This window comes from Theropithecus gelada, chromosome 12 (assembly GCF_003255815.1).
Source record: "Theropithecus gelada isolate Dixy chromosome 12, Tgel_1.0, whole genome shotgun sequence".
NCBI classification, from domain to species: Eukaryota; Metazoa; Chordata; class Mammalia; order Primates; family Cercopithecidae; genus Theropithecus; species Theropithecus gelada.
Genome location: NC_037680.1, coordinates 3,577,487 through 3,601,586, shown reverse-complemented (window position 1 = coordinate 3,601,586; position 24,100 = coordinate 3,577,487). Strand labels below are relative to the sequence as shown.

Here is a 24,100-nt window from a genome sequence, read left to right as displayed (position 1 = left end):
TTGGGGAAGGGATGTCATCTGTCCCTAATCCCACCTCCTACCCAAACCATCCCCTCAACCCAGGACAGCCCACATCCCTCCGGCTTTCCCCTTTGTCAGGAAAGCCCTGTCTGGGAGCAAATGAGCCTCAGTGGGTGGCTTCTCAACCCAGATGAGGACATTCACACAAGAACCATGAGGTTTGTACCCAGGTCTGGAAATCAGCAGAACGCCCAAACTGTTTTCCTGACATATCGATCTTGTTTAGTGTTATCTTCAGAGGAACAAAGTCAAAGGCCGTTGACCCAGGCATATGTTGGGAAACCCCCGATAAGCCAATTGGCTAAAGCAGGGACAATATTCAATGACTGCTCCAAAAATCTTTTTTTTTTTTTTTTGAGACAGTCTCACTCTGTTGCCCAGGCTGGAGTGCAGTGGTGCAATCTCGGCTCTATCACCTGGCTTCAAGTGATTCTCTTGCCCCAGCCTCCCAAGTAGCTAAGACTACAGGCACCCATCCCCACACCCGGCTAATTTTTGTATTTTTAGTAGAGACGCAGTTTCACCATGTTGGCCAGGCTGCTCTTGAACTCCCGACCTCAGGTGATCTGCCTTGGCCTCCCAAAGTGCTGGGATTACAGGTGTGAGCCACTGTGCCCAGCCCAAAGATATTTACAGAGAACAAGGATTATGTCGACCCATAAAACAGAATGGTCTTTCTGCTATTCTGACAAGAGCAGAGGGAAAATAACAGTCATGAACGTCCTCATCCTAAACAAGTCAGTCATGGAAGGCAGCTGGAGAACTTGTTATGATAGAGAACCAGGGACGTAAGGGACACAGTTTGTTGATAGATTCTGGCGAGCCTTTTACCTCAGGGTTTCCTTAAGGAGAGCTCTGACCAGCGGGACCTTGGGGACATCAGCTGCAGTTGGAACATGCCTTTCCCCTAAATTCTTGACGATCTCCCGGTACACCATCTGCTGCACCTCTGGGTGCCTTGCCAGGAGGTACACTGTCCAGGACAAGGTGAAGGACGTCTAAGGAGAGAAAGCGGCAGACACAGGCAGGCAGTGAGTAACACCAGGACTGAAACAGATGCGGTGGCAGGTATGAAGTCCCCTGGGAATACACACAGCTGCAAAGTCAAACTCATCCAATTCCATATAGCACTTAATGTCTTACTGAAACGAAAGACTGTTTCCTTAATTCATGGCAAAAATAATAATAATAATAACTGAACGTATTTGGCAAGTGACATGGACTCTATGATTCGTGTGCTGCTGTCATGAAAAGCCACAGGAAACATGATCCTGGAGCTTTTTTAATCACTGAAGAGCAGTATGTCAGGGACACTGTGGAGCCTGGAGGATCTGCTGGGACTCTGTGTGACCTTCTTTGCAGGGCTTACTCGCTGTGTGGCAGAAAGGGCCTCAGGCTGCCCCCCGGCATCCCCAGGCCCAGGAAGCTGGGCCCAGCCCACTCTGGCTGCCCTAATCTAGATATTGGAGTGCACAGGGGATCACTAGTTAGCCATCGTGTCCTGCCTTCATCAAGGAAGGTCCACACAGAGCAAGTCAATAGCTTGTCTATACAAAGCAGTGTGTCTTTTTTTTTTTTTTTTTTTTTTCAGAGTCTCGCTCTGTTGCTCAGGTTGGAGTGCAGTGGTGCGATCTGGGCTCACTGCAAGCTCCGCCTCCCGGGTTCCCACCATTCTCTTGCCTCAGCCTCCTGAGTAGCTGGGACTACAGGTGCCCGCCACCACGCCCACCCAGCTAATTTTGTATTTTTTAGTAGAGATGCGGTTTCACCGTGTTGGTCAGGCTGGTCTCAGACTCCTGACCTTGTGATCTGCCCGCCTCAGCCTCTCAAAGTGCTGGGACTACAGGCGTGAGCCATGGCGCCTGGCCAGCCATGTCATTTTTTATACCTCTCCTCAAACCTTTCTACTTACTGAAAATCATTGTTTTATTCTCGTAGGTCCCAAGATTTTCACTAAAATCAATAGTATCATCTATGGGGCTACATTTCACTCTCTTGTAAACAAGGAAATGCCACAGTATGAAGGCCTTTCTCTTTCACCAAAACAAAACAAAACAAAACAAAACAAAACCTAATTTAGGCAGGCAATATTGATATCATTTTCTTGTAGAAGATATCACGTGTTTTGGAGGGCAGGCCACTTGTATATATAATAGAATGTGCAAGCTCTTATAAATTATAAAAGATTACTTAGATGCTTCCTATCAAGAGAATAGAAAATTTCTATTAAAATCACATTTTTACGGAAAAAAATGTGGTATATCCATACAATGGAATACTACTCGGTAATAAAAAAGAATCAGTTACTGTTATATGCCACCACATGGATGAATCCGAGTCATTCTTCTGAGTGCAGGAAGCCAGATGCAAAAGACAGCATACCATATGACTCCATTTTCATCAATGTTTAGAAAAATGTGGCAGTGGTTTCATAAATGATTCCATCTGTCAACAATCTGTATCGCACTAGGCAGTTGAAATGGAGTTGACTGCGCATAAATTATGTTGCAATAAAATCATACTAATTTTTAAAAATCAGTATGAAGTTGTAAGAATTTGTCCCCTGGCTTCTATTGTAGGATGCTAAAAGGAACAGCTTCCTTCTGAATGCCACCTCATTGTGATGTTCTTAGTTACCACCAGGGGGCAGGAGGCACAAGCTCAGCGACCAGGCCATTCATTCATTTCTTCACCTTTCAAGCGGTGTCTCAATTTGAGCAAATCCACACCATCACATTCACATAGTTAATTAGAATCTTCATTGATTGTATCATTTAGTTTGCATTGAATTCATATACTTTTTGTTTTATTGTTGCACACGATACAAAAGAATAAGGAGTTTATGCTGTGTGTGTGTTTTTGTTTTGTTTCGTTTTTTGCTTTTACATGCTTAAGTGACATCATAATAAGAAGAAAGCTTTAAGGCTTCTTCGTCCCTTTAAGATGGAGGTCTGTGCAGGGAGTGCCTTATTCAAGGCCGGGAAGCACCCGTGCAAAGGAAAAGCTTTCAGATGATGAGCTTGGTTGTTTACTTTTGCCACCTGTTAATGAAGTCAACCACTGCTACCTTAGAGGAAGCCGTGAGACAGGCAGGGTGTGCATGGAATGCTCTGGAAACAGCGAAGCGTCACGCAATCTAAATTCTCACTTTCCACCCGACCACCAGAAGCACCCCAGCCCGCAGCTTCCCCAGTTTCCAGCCAGAAATTTCATTATCTTCCACCTACTGAAAGCATCAGCCTAGCTCCTTCCCGTTTTGCGACTTCCTTTTAGCAAATTTTACAACTGCTCTGCACCTGTACCTACATGGGGATCATTTTCACACATATCCTATTAATTGTATCATATTATACATGTGTTTTTGAAAGGAACTTGGCTCCTTATCCCCCCCTGGACCATGCCACTCCCATCCAGCCAAGAAACCCGTGTTAACTACCTAGTGTGTTCCCTCCACGCCCTGCTCTGTGTTCATGCAGTCACGGACAGATGTGCACTGCACACAGTTGGGAGGGGGCGGTGCCGCTGCGTCTTACTCACAGGACACGGTATACCCGCTGGTCTGCCTCTTCCTTTCCCATTGGATAGCCTGTGGGATGCCCCCAGGTTAATGGGCAGTGCTCTGTTCTCCTTCTGATATGAACCCTCCCTGGGTCCAGTGTATCATTGATCTGCCACGCTACTGGGCTGAATTCACAGGGAATTTGTTGATACACACACACACACACACACACTCTCTCTCTCTCTCTCTCTCTCTCATCAACCAAACTGCTTAAGTTTACTTTCTTCACACTCTCTTTAGCAGGTTTTGGTTTTGAAGTTATGTTGGCTTTATATAACAAATTGAGGGGTGAATGAAATGAATTCTTGGCTTTATGAAATAAATTCCACAGCCTGGAATATTTCAAATGATAACTAATAAGGTTTTTAATGTCCGTACCCTCTTCATTCGTGAAATTATGAAACAATGACAAAATGTTAGGAATGACTTGTAAACTGTAAACATTTATTATAATTTTGTGTGTGTGATATGGAATTTTGGTTACGCTTTTCACAGAAATCATTATGCACCTTACATTTAATATATAATCATGCATCGTATAGGGATGTTTTGGTCAATGATGGACCCAATATACAACGGTGGTCCCATAAGATTATAATCCCACATTTGTACTGTAGCTTGCCAGTGTTTGAGTATGTTTGGATACACACATACTTACCACTGTGTTCCAGCTGCCCACAGTATTCAGTACAGTAACATGCTGTACATTTGTGTAGCCTAGGAGAAATAGGCTCGACCATGCAGCCTAGGTGTCTGGTAGGCTACCATCTAGGTTTGTGTAAATACACTCTAAGATGTTCACGCAATGACAGGACCACCCAACAACGCATTTCTCAGAACAAATCTATATCATTAAGTGATGCGTGACTACTCACGCAGAGTTTTCTCCTCCTGGAGCCCCTCAGCAGTGCAGCAGGCCTAGTACAAACATGAACAGTGTGCTAAACAAATCTGCCTTAAAAGTAGACAACAGCCAGTCACAGTGGCTCATGCCTGTAATCCCAGCACTTTGGGAGGCCGAGGCAGGTGGATCACCTGAGGCCAGGCGTTCGAGACAGCCTGGCCAACATGGTGAAACCCCCATTGCTACTAAAAATACAAAAAATTAACTGGGGATGGTGGCAGGCACCTGTAATCCGAGTTACTCTGGAGGCTGAGGCAGGAGAATCACTTGAACCTGAGAGACCGAGTTTGCAGTGAGCCGAGACCGTGCCATTGCACTCCAGCCTGGGCGATACAGTAAAACTCCATCCTCCCCCGCAAAAAAAGTAGACAACGTCTGCGAGATGGTGAGGAAGGGGTTATCGTGTGTTGCTTGCTGAGAACCAGGACCCCAGACTCACCGTGTCGACGCCGGCCAGCAGCATCTCAGTCACGTTGGCGTAGATCTCCTGTAGCGTCAGCGCCTGGCTAAGGAAGAGGTATGTGAGGAGTCCCCCGCTCGCCCTCCGGCCTCGGTCCGTGTGGTACTGTATGTCCCTCAACTTGTTGTCAACATGAATTTGGCCTGTTTGAAAACAGTATTTCTTTTGAAAGGAGTTTGGGTTGACAATCATCTTTTCAGTCTCAATGCCCTCTGTCCTCCCAGTAGCTTAACTAAACCAGGGGCAGGTGACAGAGGGTAAGGAAACCCAATTTATCTAATGTCAACCTGGGAGTTTCACTCATACACTTGCTTATGTAAATGAATGAAAAGTTAAAAGACAAGCTAAACATATCTTTCTTTTTAAAAATAAGCTGTAAGATATTTGCAAATGTTTGCTTTACTAATCCAATAGCCAAATATATTATTTATATAATATAAGTAACAAAAACGCAAACTCTTTTATTTTTATCTACCACATTTTCAGAAGAGAAAATGAATGGAGGGGAAAAGGCCATGCATTATCATCTGGGATGTTACCGTGCAGCACAGACTTCAGGGCTTATATATTCAAATAAATGTTGTTGTTGTTTTTTCCTTAAGACAGAGTCTTGCTCTGTGGCCCAGGCTGGAGTGCAGTGGCATGATCTTGGCTCTCTGCAACCTCTGCCTCCCAGGTTCAAGCAATTCTCCTGCCTCAGCCTCCTGAGTAGCTGGGATTACAGGCACACACCACCACGCCCAGTTAATTTTTGTATTTTTAGTAGAGATGCGGTTTCGCCATGTTGTCCAGGCTGGTCTTGAATTACTAACCTCAGGTGATCCTCCTGCCTCAGCCTCCCAAACTGCTGGGATTACAGGCATGAGCCACTGTGCCCAGCCTAAATATTGATCTTGAAAAGACACCATGAAACACTTTCTTCAGTGTTAGCATTGCTCTAGAACATTGTTCTAAGCATTTTGAAAATAATTTCTTTCTTTTTGGAAATGCTTTTATAGTAAAACTTTTAGTCACATAAGAAAACAAATCTCTTTGTAGTCTCACCTTGGATTGGAACAAAAATTGTAACGTTCAAATAAATGTGCATGGGCCTGAAACTCTACAGTTTAAGCACTGACCAATTTACTTGGAGTAAAGACATCATCTTGCATGGACATTTATTTGTACATGTCCCTGCTAGCATGCCTGTTAAAATAAAAATTATTTTAAAATGAAAAACCTGATCAAGTTGCCTGTAGTCACAACCCACATGCTTTTTACTTCTTTGAAAAACAAATCCATGGCCAGGCACAGTGGCTCACTTGTAATCCCAGCACTTTGGGAGGTCAAGGTGGGTGATCACCTGAGGTCAGGAATTCAAGACCAGCCTTGCCAACATGGTAAAACTCCGGTTCTACTAAAAACACAAAATAATTAGCCAGGCACGGTGGTGGGCGCCTGTAATCCCAGCTACTCGGGAGGCTGAGTCATGATAATCGCTTGAATCTAGGAGGCGGAGGTTGCAGTGAGCCGAGATCACACCACTGCACTCCAGCATGGGCGACAGAGCCAGACTCCATCTCAAAACAAAACAAAACAAAAACAAATCCAAAAGTTATGGGTCCAAAAACCAACACATGACTACATCTAGGCATCCTCTGCTATGGTCACCCATTGTCTGGATGAGAGTTAGACACACGACACGGCAGGTCAACCTGCTTCTGCAAAAGGTGCTCTCAATTCTTCTCTTACTGAATTTGAAGAGTCCATCCCAGGACCTGCAGAATTCCCGCCAGGGCTTTGGGATGAAGGGGCGAAGCCATCTGGGGATGGCGCCTGCATACATGGAGGTCTTGAACATGCTAAACATGAGCTCCAGGGCCTCGATGTATTCCACAGTCAGCTGCGGTATGCTGTTTTCCAGGCAGCCCAAACGACTCTCATAAAGGATGGTGGCCACTCCTAGACAGGAAAGAGAATTTGAAAACCCTCTTCTAGATTATTTACCATACCAACAGGCAATGTTGGGCCATAAATGCAACTTTCAAACGTGGTCCAAATGTCCCAAATGAGACATCGTCACTCTGAGGATGCCTCTGCGTCCTGAGCTGCAGGGTGCTGGCATTTAGGGCTGACAGGTGGTGCTGTTGCTGCTTCGTCTAAGGAGCCCCACAGCCCTGGGAGGCACAGGTGAAGCCCTCTCTCCGGAGGAAACTCGAAGGCTCCCAGAGTTTCAGCAGCTTGGCTAAGGCTGCAGAGGAGGATCCTGGGACAGACCGGGGGCAGGGTCTGAAATGATGAGCCCTAGGGAAGGGACAATCACTGAGCATGTGACTGCTCTCCCCTAACACCCTCCCCTCAGGAAGGAGGTGGCAAACCCCACAGGGCCTCTTCCTGCCCCACATGGCCACTGGGGATCACCTTCCAGCCACCTGCCCAACTCGAGGAATTGAGAAGTGACTCCTCCTGGCCAAAACAGGGAGCCCAGGCCCGGAGAGCTAAAGGCACAGTAGAAGTGGCCTGGATGAATCCGTGTTGGGCAGAGCTGTGAACCGTGTTTACCAATCACTTCTGGGTTGATTTTATTATTAATTTTAGAGAAAATTAATATCAGAACTCTGCAAAGCTAACCTGAGTGAAGCTTGAAGTGAGGTAAGCTTTTTTTAAAAAAGATGAGAAAGCTGATAGAAAGTCCTCCAAGATGCATTCTTTTTTTTTTTTTTACACAGAAATCACCATGTTAGACCAAGATGCTTTTCTTTTTTTTTTTTGAGATGGAGTTTCACTCCTGTCACCCACACTGGAGTACAATTGGACGGTCTCGGCTCACAGCAACCTCTGCCTCTCAGGTTCAAGCAATTCTCCTGCCTCAGCCTCCCAAGTCCCTGGGATTACAGGTGCCCAACACAATGGCCCAGTTAATTTTTGTACTTTTAGTAGAGACAGGGTTTCACCATGTTGGCCAGGCTGGTCTCGAACTCCTGATCTCAGGTGATCCACCCGCCTCAGCCTCCCAAAGTGCTGGGATTACAGGTGTGAGCCACCATGCCTGGCCCCAAGATGCATTCTTAAGAGAAAGCATGGTGCAGAACAGTATGTTTGGTGTACAACCATTTATTGTTTAAAAATAGAATATTCACACGCATTTTTCTGTATGTGCATAAACCATCTCTTGACACATACATGAGAGACTAGTGACCTTGCTGCCTTCAGGAAAGAGGTAGACCTTCACTGACCCCCTTTTGGTATTGCTATTTGAACAGGAATGTACCACCCATTCAATATGACTAAAAGCTAGAACGAGTTTGAAGTAGATGCCCTCTCAACTTTACTCCTTTTTAATAGGCTCAAACAAAATGTGTAGTAATTAGGAACATGGCTTCTTGAGTTTAAAAGACCTGAATTTGAAACTAACTTTCTGCCTCTAAAAAGAGGGATGGGGGTGTGGCATTGGGCAAGTTCTTTTTTAAGTCTCAGTTTCAGCTGGGCACGGTGGCTCACGCCTGTAATCCCAGCACTTTGGGAGGCCAAGGCGAGTGAATCACAAGGTCAGGAGTTCGAGAACAGCCTGGCCAACAAGGTGAAACACTGTCTCTACTAAAAATACAAAACATTAGCCAGGCGTTGTGGCAGATGCCTGTAATCCCAGCTACTCAGGAGGCTAAGGCAAGAGAATCGCTTGAACCCAGAAGGCAGAGGTTGCAGTGAACCAAGACCATGCCACAGCACTCCAGCCCAGGCAACAGAGCAAGACTCTGTCTCAGGAAAAAAAAAAAAAAAAAAAAAAAATCTCAGTTTCCTCATTGGTCAACAGTGGTTCACACCAGGTTCACGTAGCACCGTGCAGGTGATACGCATGTATGTCCCAGACTTAGCACACTGCCTGGGACCTAGGTACCAAGATGACATCTGCGGGTTTGGGGCAAGCATCCACTCTTCCTTCCTTCCCACCTGCTGATTCCACCTCACCTTCCATTGAATATTTGAAGAAAAGGTCATTGACATTGGTCACGGTTTCTCCATCTTCTGCCTGGCTCCTGAGGAGGTAGATTCTTTTAATTAAGTCAGCAATAACTTGATTGACTTCTCCAGAATAAATGGCCACATCTTTCGGTTTCAGAATTCTTTGTCTCAATACGCTTCTCATCTTGAGCCACTGTTCACCTTCCCTAGAAGAATCAAGTGAGTTTCAAATCATCTTACTTACACTGACATTCTGGGAAAGAATTCAAGGAACCTCTAGAAAAATTTTCAGCCGTAAAGAATCAACAAGAGCTGCCAAAGTGGAATTAAGACAGGAAAAACTTTTTGCTGGGGAGAGAGGAGTTAATAACTGCAGCCCTGGAGCCTGTTAGAGCTTCTTACACTCTTGCCTTTGAAGCAAACTTTAAGGAAAAAACTACCAGTGGTAAGTAATCATCTTTAGTAAAAGTAATACCACTTCCTTTAAAAAATCGTGAAATAGTATTGTAATAAGCAAATGAGACTGCTAATTAGCAAAAGAGAAAAAAAGGTATATATATATATGTATGCATACATATGTATATATAAATGAAGTAAGCATTGATATTAAAAAAGAAAAAGAGGGCCAGGCATGGTGGCTCATGCCTGTAATCCCAGCACTTTGGGAGGCCAAGGTGGGCGGATCACCTGAGGTCTGGGATTCAAGACCAGCCTGGCCAACATGATGAAACCCCATCTCTACTAAAAATACAAAAATTTAGCTGGGTGTGGTGGTGGACACCTGTAATCCCAGCTACCTGGGAGATGAGGCAGAAGAATCACTTGAACCCGGGAGGCAGAGGTCACGGCAAGCCGAGATCATGCCGTTGCACTCCAGCCTAGGCGACAGAGTGAGACTCCGTCTCAAAAACGAAAGAAAGAAAAAAGAGAGAGAGAGAAAGAGGAAAGAGAGAAAGAAAGAAAGAAAGAAAGAAAGAAAGAAAGAAAGAAAGAAAGAAAGAAAGAAAGAAAGAAAGAAAGAAAGAAAGAAAGAAAGAAAGAAAGAGAAAGAAGAAAGAAAGAAAGAAGAAAGAAAGAAGGAAAGAAAGGAAGGAAGGAAGGGAAAAGGAAAGGAAGAGGAGAAGGACAGAAGGAAGGAAAGAGCGAAGAAAGAAAGAAAGAAAGAAAGAAAGAAAGAAAGAAAGAAAGAGAAAGAAAGAAAGAAAGAAAGAGGAAGGAAGGAAGAGAAGAAGGAGGAGAAGGGGAAGGAGAAGGAGGAGAAGGAGAGAAGAAAGGAAGGAGAAAGAGAGAGAGAGAAAGGAAGGAAGGAGGGAAGGAGGGAGGGAGGGAGGAAGGAAGGAAAGAGAAAGAAAGAAAGAAAGAGAGAGAGAAAGGAAGAAAGGAAGGAAGGAAGGAAGGAAGGAAGGAAGGAAGGAAGGAAGGAAGGAAGGAAGGAAGGAAGGAAGGAAAAGAGAGACTGCAGCTTGTTACCAGGGTGTGGGGCCTTGGGGCTCCTGGCTGCACTCGGAGGGCACTCAGGTAGCCGGCCCAGCACAGCCCTCCCAGTGAAGGCAGGACGCTGAAGGAACCCCTGGAGGTCTGAGGAGGGTTCTGCAGTTTCTCAGAGGGTGGTAACAGAACTGAGCCTCAAGTACCCACAAGCGTCACCCACACCTCCACACCTCTGCATGGCTTCCCTCCCACCCGTGCCCTGCTTCCCATTCCCAAGGAGACCGCTTGCACTCAAAGCCTGGCCTCCAGATGGGCTCTGGGGGACCCAAGCTAAGCCAGCCAGGCTCCTGGGCCTGGGCACTGCCCTTCCTTTGCTGTCCACCGTGCTGAGGTCACCAGCACCGCCTCACTCCATCTCAGCGGAAGAGGGGTCCGGGCACCCCCACGGGCTCCTGAGCCCGCAGCTAACGGGGCAGACAGCAGAGAGATTCTGCCTCAGCCTTCGGGCCCCTCCCTCTAGGCCTGAACATCCAGGAGGAGCTGTTTCATTATCCCCTCAGGATGGAAATTGAGGGACCCTGGTGACATGTGGTCACGATCCTTATTTATCTTACTTGAGAAATTGGGGGCTGTATTTCTCCCCAGTTTATGTATAAGCACATAGATATGAAAAGAACTGCAAACAGAAGCCCCACTCCACGGGAATTTGGACCGGGGCATCTGCACCTGGGCCTCCCTGCCTGGCCGCGGGCCATGATCTCTGGGAAGGCACAGAGGTGTTGGTGACGCTGGTTCAAAACGAATAATCACAGTCTGCTGAGAGACAGGAAAATCACCACGTGGCGACCAAGTTTGGAGGTTCTGAGCTCCCCCTCAAAGGGATTTTCCTGAAATAGTGGCTGACCACCTCCTTCCCCTGTGCACAGACAAGGGCGCTGTGAGCTTTGTCTGCCTCGGTTATCACTGAATGGACACCACAAAGCACTGCCTCCAAAGAGCTCTGCCCACCACCGAGCCAGCTTCTCCCCTCCCGGCTCCTGACGGGACAACTTGGCATGGAGAAGGAGCGAGAAAACCCAGCAGGGCTCCTGTGTCTTGTGATCACACAAGCAGGCTGTCAGATATCATTCATGGGGGGGGGGGGGGGGTTCTGTGCTTTTCTAAGACCCAGCTTTGGAGGAGGGGGCCTCCCCCTGAGCTCTCCCTCCAGCCCCTGGCTCAGCCCGGGCCCACGTACTCACGCCGAGATGAGCCCGGTGGCTCTGCCCCGCAAGTCTCGGTACTCCCGCCAGGATTCCATGTTGGCTCTCTGGGGCGCAGCGCCCTCCGCCCGGAGCACCTGAGCCACCATATCGCGGTCTGCAATAGATACTACAAACTGAGGACCAAAGTGAGACTTGAAGATTTTTCCATATTCCTGTGTGTGCTTCTGCTGCAATACCGTGGAGAAATCGAAAAAGGAAAAAATACATAGGTATGACATACCTTTAACAGAAACATCCTTGTGTGCTACAGGAGCAGAAAATTGGGGCAGGGGGAAGGGCTGTCTAATACAGAACTGAATCAGAGCGGTAATTTACACATTGCTGAGATAAACATGTTTTCACACAACCGTCTCTTTTTTGTTGTTTCTGTTTGTTTGTTTGTTTGTTTGTTTTTAGAGACATGGTCTTGCTCTGTTGCCCAGGCTGGAGTGCAGTGGCATGAACATAGCTCACTGCAGCCTCCAACTCCTGGGCCCTGGCGATCCTCCCACCTTGGCCTCCCAAGTAGCTAGGACTGCAGGTGCACACCTCCACGCCCAGCTAATTTTTTATTTTTTGTAGAGACAGGGGTCTCTCAATGTTGCCAGGCTGGTCTTGAACTCGTGGCCTCAAGTGATCCTCCTGCCTCAGCCTCCCAAAGTCCTGGGATTACAGGCATGATCATGGAAGTTTTCTTATTCTTTAGGGATATGTTTTTAAAAATTACCTTAGCTGTGTGAAGCAACAAGACAGAAATGTCATTATAAAAGACAAATGTCCAGAACAAACAGGGCCCTGTCTGCCAGCACCTTCCCATGGGCCCAACAGCTCTACCTAAGCAGTACCAAGCCAACTCTGCAGCGCGAGCCCTCTGTGGACAATCTGTAACGAGCCTCTAAACCGACTCCCAGCAAGAAAATGAAGGGAAAGTCATCTGGATTGGAAAGGAAGAACTCGGGCTATCTCTATTGGCAGAAGACATGATCTCACATAGAGAAAATCCTAAGGAACCTACTAAAAAACTATTAGAACTAATAAACAAGTTCAATAGGACACGAAATCAATATACAAAAATCAGTTGCATTTTTATACACTAGCAGTGAACAATTCAAAATGAAATTTAAAAAGCAATTCAATTTACAATAGCATCAAAAAGAATAAAGTACTTGACCAGCTGCAGTGGCTCATGCCTGTCTGTAATCCCAGCACTTTTGGGAGGCTTAGGTGGGTGGATTGCTTGAGCATAGGAGTTCAAGATCAGGTTGGGCAACATGGCAAAATTCTGTCTGTAAAAAATATACATGGCTAGGTGCGGAGGCTCATGCCTGTACTCTCAGCACTTTGGGAGGCCAAGACGAGTGGATCACCTGAGGTCAAGAGTTTGAGACCAGCCTAGCTAACACGGTGAAACCCCATCTCTACAAAAAATACGAAAATTAGCCAGGCATCGTGGTGTGTGCCTGTAATCCCAGCTACTCGGGAGGCTGAGGCAGTAGAATCACTTGAACCCAGGAGGCAGAGGTTGCAGTGAGCCACAAGACCACACCATTGCACTCCACCCTGGGTGACAAGAGCAAAACTCTATCTCAAAAAAAAACATATATATACAAAAATTAGTGAGACAGCAGTGTGAGCCTGTAGTCCCAACTGCTCAGGAGGCTGAGGTGGGAGGATCATGTGAGCTCGGGAGGTGGAGGTTGCAGTGAGTGAAGATTGTACCACCACATTAGGGCCTGGGTGACAGAGCAAGACTGTCACAAAAAATAAATAAATAAATAAAATTCTTAGAAACAAATTTAACAGAAGTGTAAAACCTATACTCTGAAAACTACAAAACACTATCTAAAGAAATCTACAAAACATTATTTAAAGAAATCTACAAAACATTATTTAAAGAAATCTACAAAACATTGTTTAAAGAAGTCTGAAAGAAATGGCAAGACATGAAACAAATGGCAAGACATCCCATGTTCATGGATTGGAAGACTTAATACTGTTGAAATAAAAATACACCTCAAAGTGTACATAGATTCAGAGCAATCCCTGTCATAATTCCAGTGCAAAATTTATTTGTAGAAACTGATAAGCTGATTCTGAAATTCATATGAAAATGCAACAGACCCAGAATAGCCTAAACAATCTTGAAAAAAGAAAAAAGCTGGTGGACCCCCATTTTCCTGTTTCAAGACTTAGTACTATGGGAGAGGGGCCAAGATGGCCAAATAGAAACAGTGATGCTCAGAGGCTCCCAAAGAAAAACCTTAATAAGCATGTCAATCCTTCACTGGTAGCCAGGGTATCCAAGCTCTCTCATCAAAATTGACTAGAAGGCTGGCATAACCCACGGAGAGAAGGAAGAACAGTAGTGCGGTGGCCCACCTGAGAGCCACACGGGAAGGGAACCCCCTCCCCACAGCCAAGGGAAGTGGTGAGTGACCAGGCTACCCAGCTGGGGAAACTGTGCTTTTTCCACAGAACTGTGCAACCCACAGATCGGAAGATCCCACTCTCGAACCCATGCCACCGGGGCCAAGCGTCCCAACCCTGGTATGCACAGATTCCTACAGCCTCTCAGCTGGAATCCACTTAAGCCTACTGAACTCCCGAGGGGAGGGGCGACCAGCACCAGCTGCAGCTGCCTGCTGTCTAAGCCATTTGAGCTCCTTGGGGGAGGGGCAGCAGCCTGCACTGGGACTCACAACTGCCTAACAGCCTAAGTTCCCTGGGTGGGGGAAGGGTGGTGCCCATTTCTATAGCTCCAGGCTGCACTTTTCCTTTGCTGGAGCCAGGGAGGTTGAATGGCTTGGTCCCAAGACTTATCCCCACAGCTCAACACACCAGCTGTGGCAGTCGGCAGCTAGAGTGCCTCTTCAAGTCTAACCCTGATCCATCCTTCTCCTCAGTGGTGGGGAATTCCCAACAGGATCTCCAACAATTCCAGCCAAAGGCTCAGGGACAGAACCCTGATCTCCCTGGGCCTGAGCCCCTGGGGGAAGGGGTGGCCACAGTCTCTGTGGGCCAGCAGCCTTATCCTCTTCTCCAGGTAGTTCTGAGGAATCCAGGCAGCCCAGACTAGTGGGTTTCCCCCCAGCAAAACACACCCTCTCCACTAAGGGACAAAGTGCTTCATTAAATGGGTCCTGCTCCCCATGCCATCCAACTAGCTGAGAACCTCCAATAGGGGTTGTCAGACACCCTCTACAGGAGCAATCCTACTGGCATCAGGTTGGTACCCCTTGAGGTCAGAGGTCCCAGAAGAAGGAACAGACACCCATCATTGCTGCACTCCAGCCTCCTTGAGTGATTATCTCCAGGCACAGGAGCGAATCAGATGAATAGGGCTTGAAGCGAACCCCCTGCAAACCGCAGCCGCCCTACAGAAGAGGGACCTGACTATTGAAAGAAAAACAAACAGAAAGCGACAACAACAGCATCGATAACAACAACAACAAAAAGGTCCCCACAAAACCCCCATCCAAGGGTCAGCAGCCTCAAGACTGAAACTAGACAAACTCACGGAAATAAGAAAGAATCAACAAAAAAATGCTGAAAACCCAAAAGACCTCAGTGTCTCTTCTCCTCCAAATAATCACAATGTCTCTCCATCAAGAGCACAGAACTAGATGGAGGATCAGATGGACGAAATGACAGAAGTACACTTCAGAAGATGGGTACCACATAAACTCCTCAGCAAGTGCAAAAGAACTGAAATCATAACACTCTGACCACAATGCAATGAAATTCGATCTCAGGATTAAGAAACTCACTCAAAAGCACACGATTTCATGGAAATTGAACAACCTGCTCCTGAATGACTCCTAAGTAAATAATGAAATTAAGGCAGAATCAAGAAGTTCTTTGAAACCAATAAGAACAAAGAGACAATGTACCAGAATACCTGGGACACAGCTAAAGCAGTGTTACGAGGGAAATTTATAGCACTAAATGCCCAAATCAAAAAGCTAGAAAGACCTCAAATTGACACCCTAACATCACAATTAAAAGAGCTAAAGAGGCGAGAGCTAACTAATCCAAAAGCTAGCAAAAGACAAGAAATAACTAAGATCAGAGAAAAATTGAAGGACATAGAGACATGAACTACCCTCCAAAAAAATCAATGAATCTAGGAACCGGTTTTGGGAAAAAATTAACAAAATAGACTACTAGCTAGACTAATAAAGAAGGAAAGAGAGAAGAATCAAATAGACACAATAAAAAAATGATAAAGGGGGTATCACCACTGACCCCACAGAAACACAAACTACCATCAGAGAATACTATAAACACCTCTATGCAAATAAACTAGAAAATCTAGAAGAAATGGTAAGTTCCTGGATGCATACACACTACCAAGACTAAACCAGGAAGAAATTTAATACCTGAATAGACCAATAGCAAGCTCTGACATTGAGGCATTAATTAATAGTCTACCAACCAAAAAAAGCCCAGGACTAGATGGATTCACAGCTAAATTCCACCAGAAATACAAAGAGGAGCTGGTACCGTTCCTTCTGAAACTATTCCAAACAATTGAAAAGGAGGGACTCCTCCCTAACTCATTTTATGAAGCCAGAATCATCTTGATACCAAAACCAGGAAGAGACACAGCAAAAAAAGAAAACTTCAGGCCAATATCCCTGATGAACATCGATGCAAAAGTCTTCAGTAAAATACTGGCAAACCGAATTCAGCAGCACATCAAAAATCTTATCCACCACGATCAAGTCAGCTTCATCCCTGGGATGCAAGGCTGGTTCAACATACACAAATCAATAAACGTAATCCATCACATAAAGAGAACCAAGGACAAAAATTACATAATTATCTCAATAGATGCGGAAAAGGCCTTTGATAAAATTCAACATCCCTTCACGTTAAAAAATCTCAATAAACTAGGTACTGATGGAACATATCTCAATATAATAAGAGCTATTTATGATAAAGCCACAGATAATATCATATTGAATGGACAAAAGCTGGAAGCATTCCCTTTGAAAACTGGTTCAAGACAAGGATGCCCTTTCTTACCACTCCTATTCAACATAGTATTGGAAGTTCTGACCAGGGCAATCAGACAAGAGAAAGAAATAAAGGGTATTCAAATAGGAAGAGAAGAAATCAAGTTATCTCTGTTTGCACATGACATTATTGTATATTTAGAAAACCCCATCATCTCAGCCCAAAAACTTCTTGAGCTGATAAGCAACTTCAGCAAAGTCTCAGTATATAAAATCAATGTGCAAAAATCACAATCCTTCCTTTACACCAACAATAGGCAAGCAGAGAGCCAAATCATGAATGAACTCCCATTCACAATCACTACAAAGAGAATAAAATACCTAGGAATACAACTAACAAGGAATGTGAAGGACCTCTTCAAGGAGAACCACAAATCACTGCTCAAGAAAATAAGAGAGGACACAAACTAATGGAAAAACATTCCATCCTTATGGAGAGGAAGAATCCATATCGTGAAAATGGCCATACTGCCTAAAGTAATTTATAGATTCAATGCTATTCCCATCAAACCACCACTGACATTCTTCACAGAATTAGAAAAAAATTCTTTAAATTTCATATGGAATCGAAGACCCCATGTAGCCAAGACAATCCTAAGCAAAAAGAACAAAGCTGGAAGCATCACGATACCTGACTTTAAACTATACTACAAGGCTACAGTAACCAAAACAGCATAGTACTGGCACCAAAACAGACATATAGACCAATGGAGCAGAACAGAGACCTCAGAAATAACACCACACGTCTACAACCATCTGCTCTTTGACAAACCTGACAAAAACAAGCAATGGGAAAAGGAACTCCTATTTAGTATATGGTGCTGGGAAAACCGGCTAATCATATGCACAAAACTGAAACTGGACCCCTTCCCTACACCTTATACAAAAATTAACTCAAGATGAATTAAAGACTCAAGTATAAAACACCAAACCATAAAAACCCTAGAAGAAAACCTAGGCAATACCATTCACACATAGGCATCGGCAAAGATTTCATGACAAAGACACCAAAAGCAATTGCAACAAAAGCCAAAATGACAACTGGAATCTAATTAAAAAGCTCCTGCACAGCAAAAAAAAAAAAAAAAAAAACAACAACTATCATCAGAGTGAACAGGCAACCTACAGAATGGGAGAAAGTTTTTGCAATCTACCCATCTGACAAAGGTCTAATAGCTGGAATTTACAAGGAAATTGAACAAATTTACAGGAAAAAAACAAACAGTCCCATCGAAAAGTGGGCAAAGGATATGAACAAACACTACTCAAAAGAAGACGTTTATGTACCCAACAAACATATGAAAAAAAGCTCAACATCACTGATCATCAGAGAAATGCAAATCAAAACCACAATGAGATACCATCTCACACCAGTCAGAATGGTGATTATTAAAAAGTCAGGAATAGATGCTGGCAAGGCTGTGGAGAAACTGAAACACTTTTACACTGTTGTTGGGAATGTAAATTAGTTCAACCATTGTGGAAGACAGTATGGCAATTCCTCAAGGATCTAGAACCAGAAACACCATTTGACCCAGCAATCCCATTACTGGATATATACCCAAAGGAATATAAATCATTCTACTATAAAAACACATGCACACATATTTTTACAGCAGCACTATTTACAATAGCAAAGATATGGAACCAACCCAAATGCCCATCAATGACAGACTGGATAAAGAAAATGTGGTACCTATACACCATGGAAAGCTATGTAGCCATAAAAAAGAATGAGATCATGTCCTTTGCAGGGACATGGATGAAGCTGGAAGCCATCATCCTCAGCAAACTAACACAGGAACAGAAAACCAAACACTGCATGTTCTTACTCATAAGTGGGAGTGAATATTGAGAACACAAGAATACAGAGAGGGGAATAACACACACCAGGGCCTGTTGGGGTGGGGGTTGAGGGGAGGAAACTTAGATGGGTCAATAGGTGCAGCAAACCACCATGGTGCGTGTACACCTATGTAACAAACCTGCACTTTCTGCACATGTATCCTTTGTTTCATTTTGGTTTTTTTTTTAGAGGAAATAAAGAAAAAAAAGACTTAGTACAAAGCTACAGTAACCAAGACAGTGCAGTAATGGCATAATCATTGGCTTAGAATTAAGACCCAAATACCTATGGTCAACTGATTTTCATCAAAAGTACCAAGATAATTCAATAGGAAAAGGATTTAATAGTCTCTCAAACAAATGGCACAGGGACAACTGAATAGCCACAAGCAAAGAATCAATTTATACCTTTTTCTCATACCATATAAAAAATTATCTCAAAGATCTAAATGTAAATGCTAAAACTATAGACTCTTAGAAGAAAACATAAGGGTAAATCTTCATGACCTTGGGTTTGGCATAATGTCTTAAGATATGATCCCTAAAGTACAAGTAACAAAAGAAAAAAATTGATAATTGGACTTCATCAAAATGTAAAACTTTTATGCTTCAAAGAACACTATTAAGAAAGTGAAAACAAGGCCAGGCACGATGGCTCATGCATGTAATCCTAGCACTCTAGGAGGCCAAGGCAGGTGGATTGCTTGAGCCCAGCCTGTGCCACATAGCAAGACCCTGTCTCATTAAAAACTAAAAATAAAATTTTAAAAAAGAAAGCAAAAACAAGCCTTCGGATGGAGAAAATATTTGCAGAGCACATATCTGATAAGCGACTTGTACCTAGAATATATAAAAACTTACAAATCAGTAGAGGAAGGAAGGAAGGGAGGGAGGAAAGAAGGAAGGAAAGAGAGAAAAGAATGCAATTAAAAACTGGGCAAAGGATTTCAATGGACATATCTCCAAAGAAGATATACAAATGGTAAATAAGCACATGAAAATATGCTCAACATCATTAGTCATCAGGGAGAGATAGCACTTCACACACACTAGAATGGCCGTAATCAAAAGGACAAGTAATAACAAATGTTGACAGGGATGTAGAAAAATCAGAATCCTCTTACAATACTGGTGGGGATGTAAAATGGTGCAGACACTCTGGAAAACAGTCTGGCAGTTCTTCAAAAGGTTAAATGTAGAATTACTATTTGACTCAACAGTTCCACTCCTAGATACATATCCAAGAGAAATGAAAACACATGTCTACACAAAACCTTACACACAAGAGTTCATAGCAGCATTATTCATTATGGCTAAAAGGTGGAAACAATCCAAATGTCTATGAACTGATGAATGGATAAGTAAAATGTGGTATAGTCATACACTGCAAAATTATTTGTCCATAAAAAGAATGAGGTACTGATACATGCTACAACATGGGTTAACCTTAAAAACATTATACTGAAATGTTTAAAGTGAAAGAAACCACCCATAAAATATCACATATTACATGATTCCATTTATATGACACGTCCAGAATAAACCACTCTATAGATACAGAAAGTAGCTTGATGGTTGCCTAAAGCAGGGGGAATAGGAGAGTTGGGGGTGATAGCTGATGGATATGGGATTTCTTTTTGAGGTCGTGAAAATGTTCTACAAGTTGACTGTGGTGATTTTTGCACACTTTAAATGAATGAATTATATGATATGTTAATTATATCTTAAGAAAGCTGTTACCCCCTCCATAAAAAGAAATCACAATAAATGTAAATGGACTAAATTATTCAATTAAAACACAAAGCAATGAGCCTCTAACATGGCTCAGCATAACACAGACAGGGCTGGGCTGGGGAAAGTTACTATCAGCCCAGTTTTCTTTTCTTTTTCTTTTCTTTTTTTTTTTTTTTTGAGACGGAGTCTCACTCTGTGGCCCAGGCTGGAGTGCATGGCCGGATCTCAGCTCACTGCAAGCTCCGCCCCCCGGGTTCACGCCATTCTCCTGCCTCCGCCTCCCAAGTAGTTGGGACTACAGGCGCCCGCCACCTTGCCAGGCTACTTTTTTGTATTTTTTTTCTTACCACTCCAACTCTCAATCTCAGAAACAGCAGGCCAGGAGCACTGTCATTTCTCTACTCTTTTAGTCACTCCTTCTGCAGACCTGAAAATGAAGACACTCAGACTAAACTGGAATGAGTCCATCTTCAAGGGGTCACTTCTGCCTAATAAATAAGTGACCCCCAGAGAGTTCAGGTCTCTAAAGGGGCCCACTGAAGGAATGACTGGTAACAAGAACTACTGGGAAATGGGCCACACCTCAAGCAAATCCAGCTACTGAATTGGGTACAATCAGCACAAGCGAACTGGAGGTAGAAATGATACAGACAGTTTTCATCACTTTCTGGTGGTGGGTCATGGTACTAGTACTGGTGGGCACAGTACTTAGAGTTTGCTTGGATGTTAAGAGCACAGATTCTGGAGTTTGAATCTGGGCTCACAGTTTACTAGCTGAATAACCTTTAGAAGTTAGGTCCCACTATGCCTCAGTTTCCTCACCCAAAAAATGGAGAAATAAGTTTCATGTAAGACTTGAAACTGTGCCTGGCACATGAAAAGAATTCTAGAAATACTGATCGTTATTACGTGTTATTATTACAGTTTCATAGCACTAAGCTTATTTGACCTTATCATAACCCATGAGAGGAATGGGGATTGCTAAATCTCCTTTACAGATGAGAAAACTGAGGTGCAGAGAGAATAAGTGACTAGCCCAAGGCTCCACAGGTGGCTGCAGAGGGCCAGTATTGGAGGGCAGCACTCCTGGTATCAGCCATCCTGCTGCTCTACCACACCCTAAACAGCATCTAGTGACCCAGATTATGATTTCTACTCTGCCAATCACCAGCTGCCTGACCTTAGGCAAGTCGCTTAGGTAACCACCCAGCTTTTTCCGTCTGTAAAATGAGAGGTGAGCTATATAGGTGAATTCTAAGAGCCCTTGTTTAGCTAACATTCTATGATTGCAAGGGGAGCGCAAGTGAACTGGAAGTGATGGGTCACAGAACAATGAGCAATCTGGAGAGCGGGAAGAGAGGGTTTTTCTAGAACCATGTGTTCGAAATTGGGATTCCTAAGAGGGGCTGCAGGAAGGTGAGAGTTCCCACAAGTACCCTATTTGAGGGTTGGGGTAGTGCCACTTGGAGAGTAAAGGAAAAGAACTTTTCCTTTATTTCCTTTAATCTCCAGGTCCTGTCTGCCAGTGGTGAGAAGGCACCAAGTGAGTCAGTTGTGACTCTCTGCTCTGTGCCCCAGGGCCCTGGGTGTGGTGAAGGAAGCTGTCTGAGCAGCGGGCAGGAGGGGCTGAGCTCAGGGTGAGGGCTGGCGGCAGGGCGGGTGAATGGAAAATACCCATCTGAACTGCCACACATCCTGACTGGGTACAGGCTTTAACAGGGTCCGTCTCAAAGAAACCTGTGCCCATCGAACAAACTCTGGGTGAGGTGTGAGGATAAAAGCAGATGGCAGTAAGGGTGGATAAAAGAAAAATTAAATTACACTTCAGAAAGTAGGCTGTACTGAACCCATCAACAGCAAATAAGAAAACACTTTTTACTGTATTTGAAAGTTGCCATCCTGATATCTTATCAGATTCTACATAGAAGATCATTTTTGAGCCCTCTAAGCATTGGGGTGGGGGAGGGGGTTTGGAATTGTGTAGGGTTGGTGTGGCGGACTTGAGGAGGGACGGTTGGGACTTCCCGGCATTAAAATTAAATTAAATTTTAATTCCCGGCCGAATTAAAATTGCTCCACGCGCGTCGGTTTTTCCATTAATGAGGTGTGGGGCTTCTCCGTCACGTTCATTGACTGAATGGCTGATGGAACGAAGGAATGACTGAAACCCAGGGAGGTAGTTAGAAGAGGCTTCGATGGAGAAGGGTCTTGAAGGACCGGAACTCTGGGCAGAAGGACAGGGCTGGGTGGGAGCAGAAGGGGGCGTTCTCGGAAGACACCAAAAGCCCCCATCCCAGAAATAACAGCGCGTGCTGGGCCGGACACCCGGGGAGGCGGGTGATGGGCAAAGGCATCGGAGGGCGCCGCCGCGACTCGGGTTCCCGGCCCCTGCCACGAAGGGCGCAGCGGAGGTGGGCGCGGGAAGGGCAGCACTCAGGCTCCGGGTGGGAAGCGCGCGGAATTCGCCGGCCCGAACGCCCGGGCGGGTGGCTGGGACCCCTGGGTTCCTCCCGCGTCCCTGCCTCCCGTCCCGGCGCGAACTCCAGGTGTCGACCCCAACTCCGGCTTGGAGTCTACGGAACCCCGAGCTCAGTCCCCTCTCCCCCCGCCTTTACAAAACACAAAAAGGACTAGAAATGAATACAACACGGTCTCGGCTGCCGAAGGACACCGAGCTCCGCAGAGCCCAGCGCTCCCCGCGGGCCGGCCCCGGGCCGCAGCCTCCTCCGCCCCGGCTCCGGGGGTCCCGCCTGCGCTCCACTCCCCGGCCCCGGCGGCGTCCACCAGGCGCCCGCTGCCCCTCCCCAAGTCTCCCGCTCCGGGCCCTCGGCCCTGGTGCCCTCCCCGCAGTTCCATTCCTGGTTTCCCTTCGCGGCGCCCCCTCCCCAGGTTCCCCAACCAGGCAACCCCGGACTGGGTCCCTCCCGGGGACCCGTCCCTGGAGACACTGCCCGCCGCCTCTCGGGCTACCACTCGCCGAAACCCCATCCCTGACTCCCCTCCCCGCAAGCTCCTCCCTAGGGATCCCTGCTGGGGCCCCTCCAGGGGACCCCTCCCGGCCGCCACCTCCCGAGACACCCATTCCCCCTGCCTCTTCCCAGCCGTTCCTTTCTGGCCCCGTTCCTCAGCTCCCTCTGCCTGCTGCCCCTCTCCGGGGTCCCCGTCTCGGAGACCCCCTCCCCAACGCCCCCGCCCCGCTCCCCGTTCCAGCCTCCTCCACCCCGGATCGCCTTCCCGGCGTCCTCTCCTCAGCGCCCCTTCCTGCGAGCCTTAACCGGACAACCCCAGTCCACTTCCCCCCACCCACCGCGGCGCCCCGTGCCCGGGGAGCGCTGCCCGCCGCCCCTCCCTGGGACTCCCCCACCCCGCTCCCCTCCCTGGCGCCCTCCCGCCCGCGCCGTCAGCCCTCTGGGCAGCAGCCCCGGCTGGCTCCCTCCCGGCGCGGCGCGCGCTACCTGGATCTCGTGGATGCGGCCGAAGCCGTCCCTGTAGAAGAACTCCGCCAGGTTGGCGAGGGTCCGCGGCCCCGGCATGGCGGCGAGGCTCCGGGGACCCTCGGCCCGGCCCCCAGCCGGCGGCGCCCCCGGCCGCCCCGCGCCTTTGTCCTCGGCCCGCGCCCCGGCCGGGAGCCGTGCGCCTGCGGGTTGGGGCCGCCGCGGGGCCCCGCCACCCAGGAGCCCACCCCGCTCGGGCGCCGGCCGCAGCCCGGCTCTCAGGATCCGCGCCAGCAGGGCCATGGCGCTCGTCTGCATCGGCTTGTTTGAGCAACTCTGTTTCGGGGGCTGCCCTTTGGGTTGCTGTTTCCTGCGTCTTAACTTGTCAGAGCAATGCTTCTCCGCACTCCTGCCGCCTGGGCATCAGTTTACACAGACCCTTATTAAAGGCTCCGTCCCCTGGGGCTGGGGAAAAGGCTGTGATTAGACTGCCAGAGAATGAGGCTAT

General features: G+C 46.3%; 1 protein-coding gene across 1 annotated transcript in view; it reads right to left on the bottom strand.

Annotated features, from left to right (window-relative positions):
- Positions 1–23,697, bottom strand: part of LOC112636508 (cytochrome P450 27C1) — a 32,668-nt gene extending 8,971 nt beyond the window's left edge. The window contains exons 1-5 of the mRNA XM_025405223.1: positions 23,614–23,697; positions 8,893–9,092; positions 6,676–6,885; positions 4,924–5,087; positions 853–1,019 (exon numbers count right to left, since the gene is read on the bottom strand). Of these exons, the coding sequence (XP_025261008.1) occupies positions 853–1,019; positions 4,924–5,087; positions 6,676–6,885; positions 8,893–9,070 (719 nt within the window). The 5' untranslated portion in view covers positions 9,071–9,092; positions 23,614–23,697. The remainder of the gene's footprint in view (positions 1–852; positions 1,020–4,923; positions 5,088–6,675; positions 6,886–8,892; positions 9,093–23,613) is intronic.
- Between the last annotated feature and the right edge of the window lie 403 nt (positions 23,698–24,100).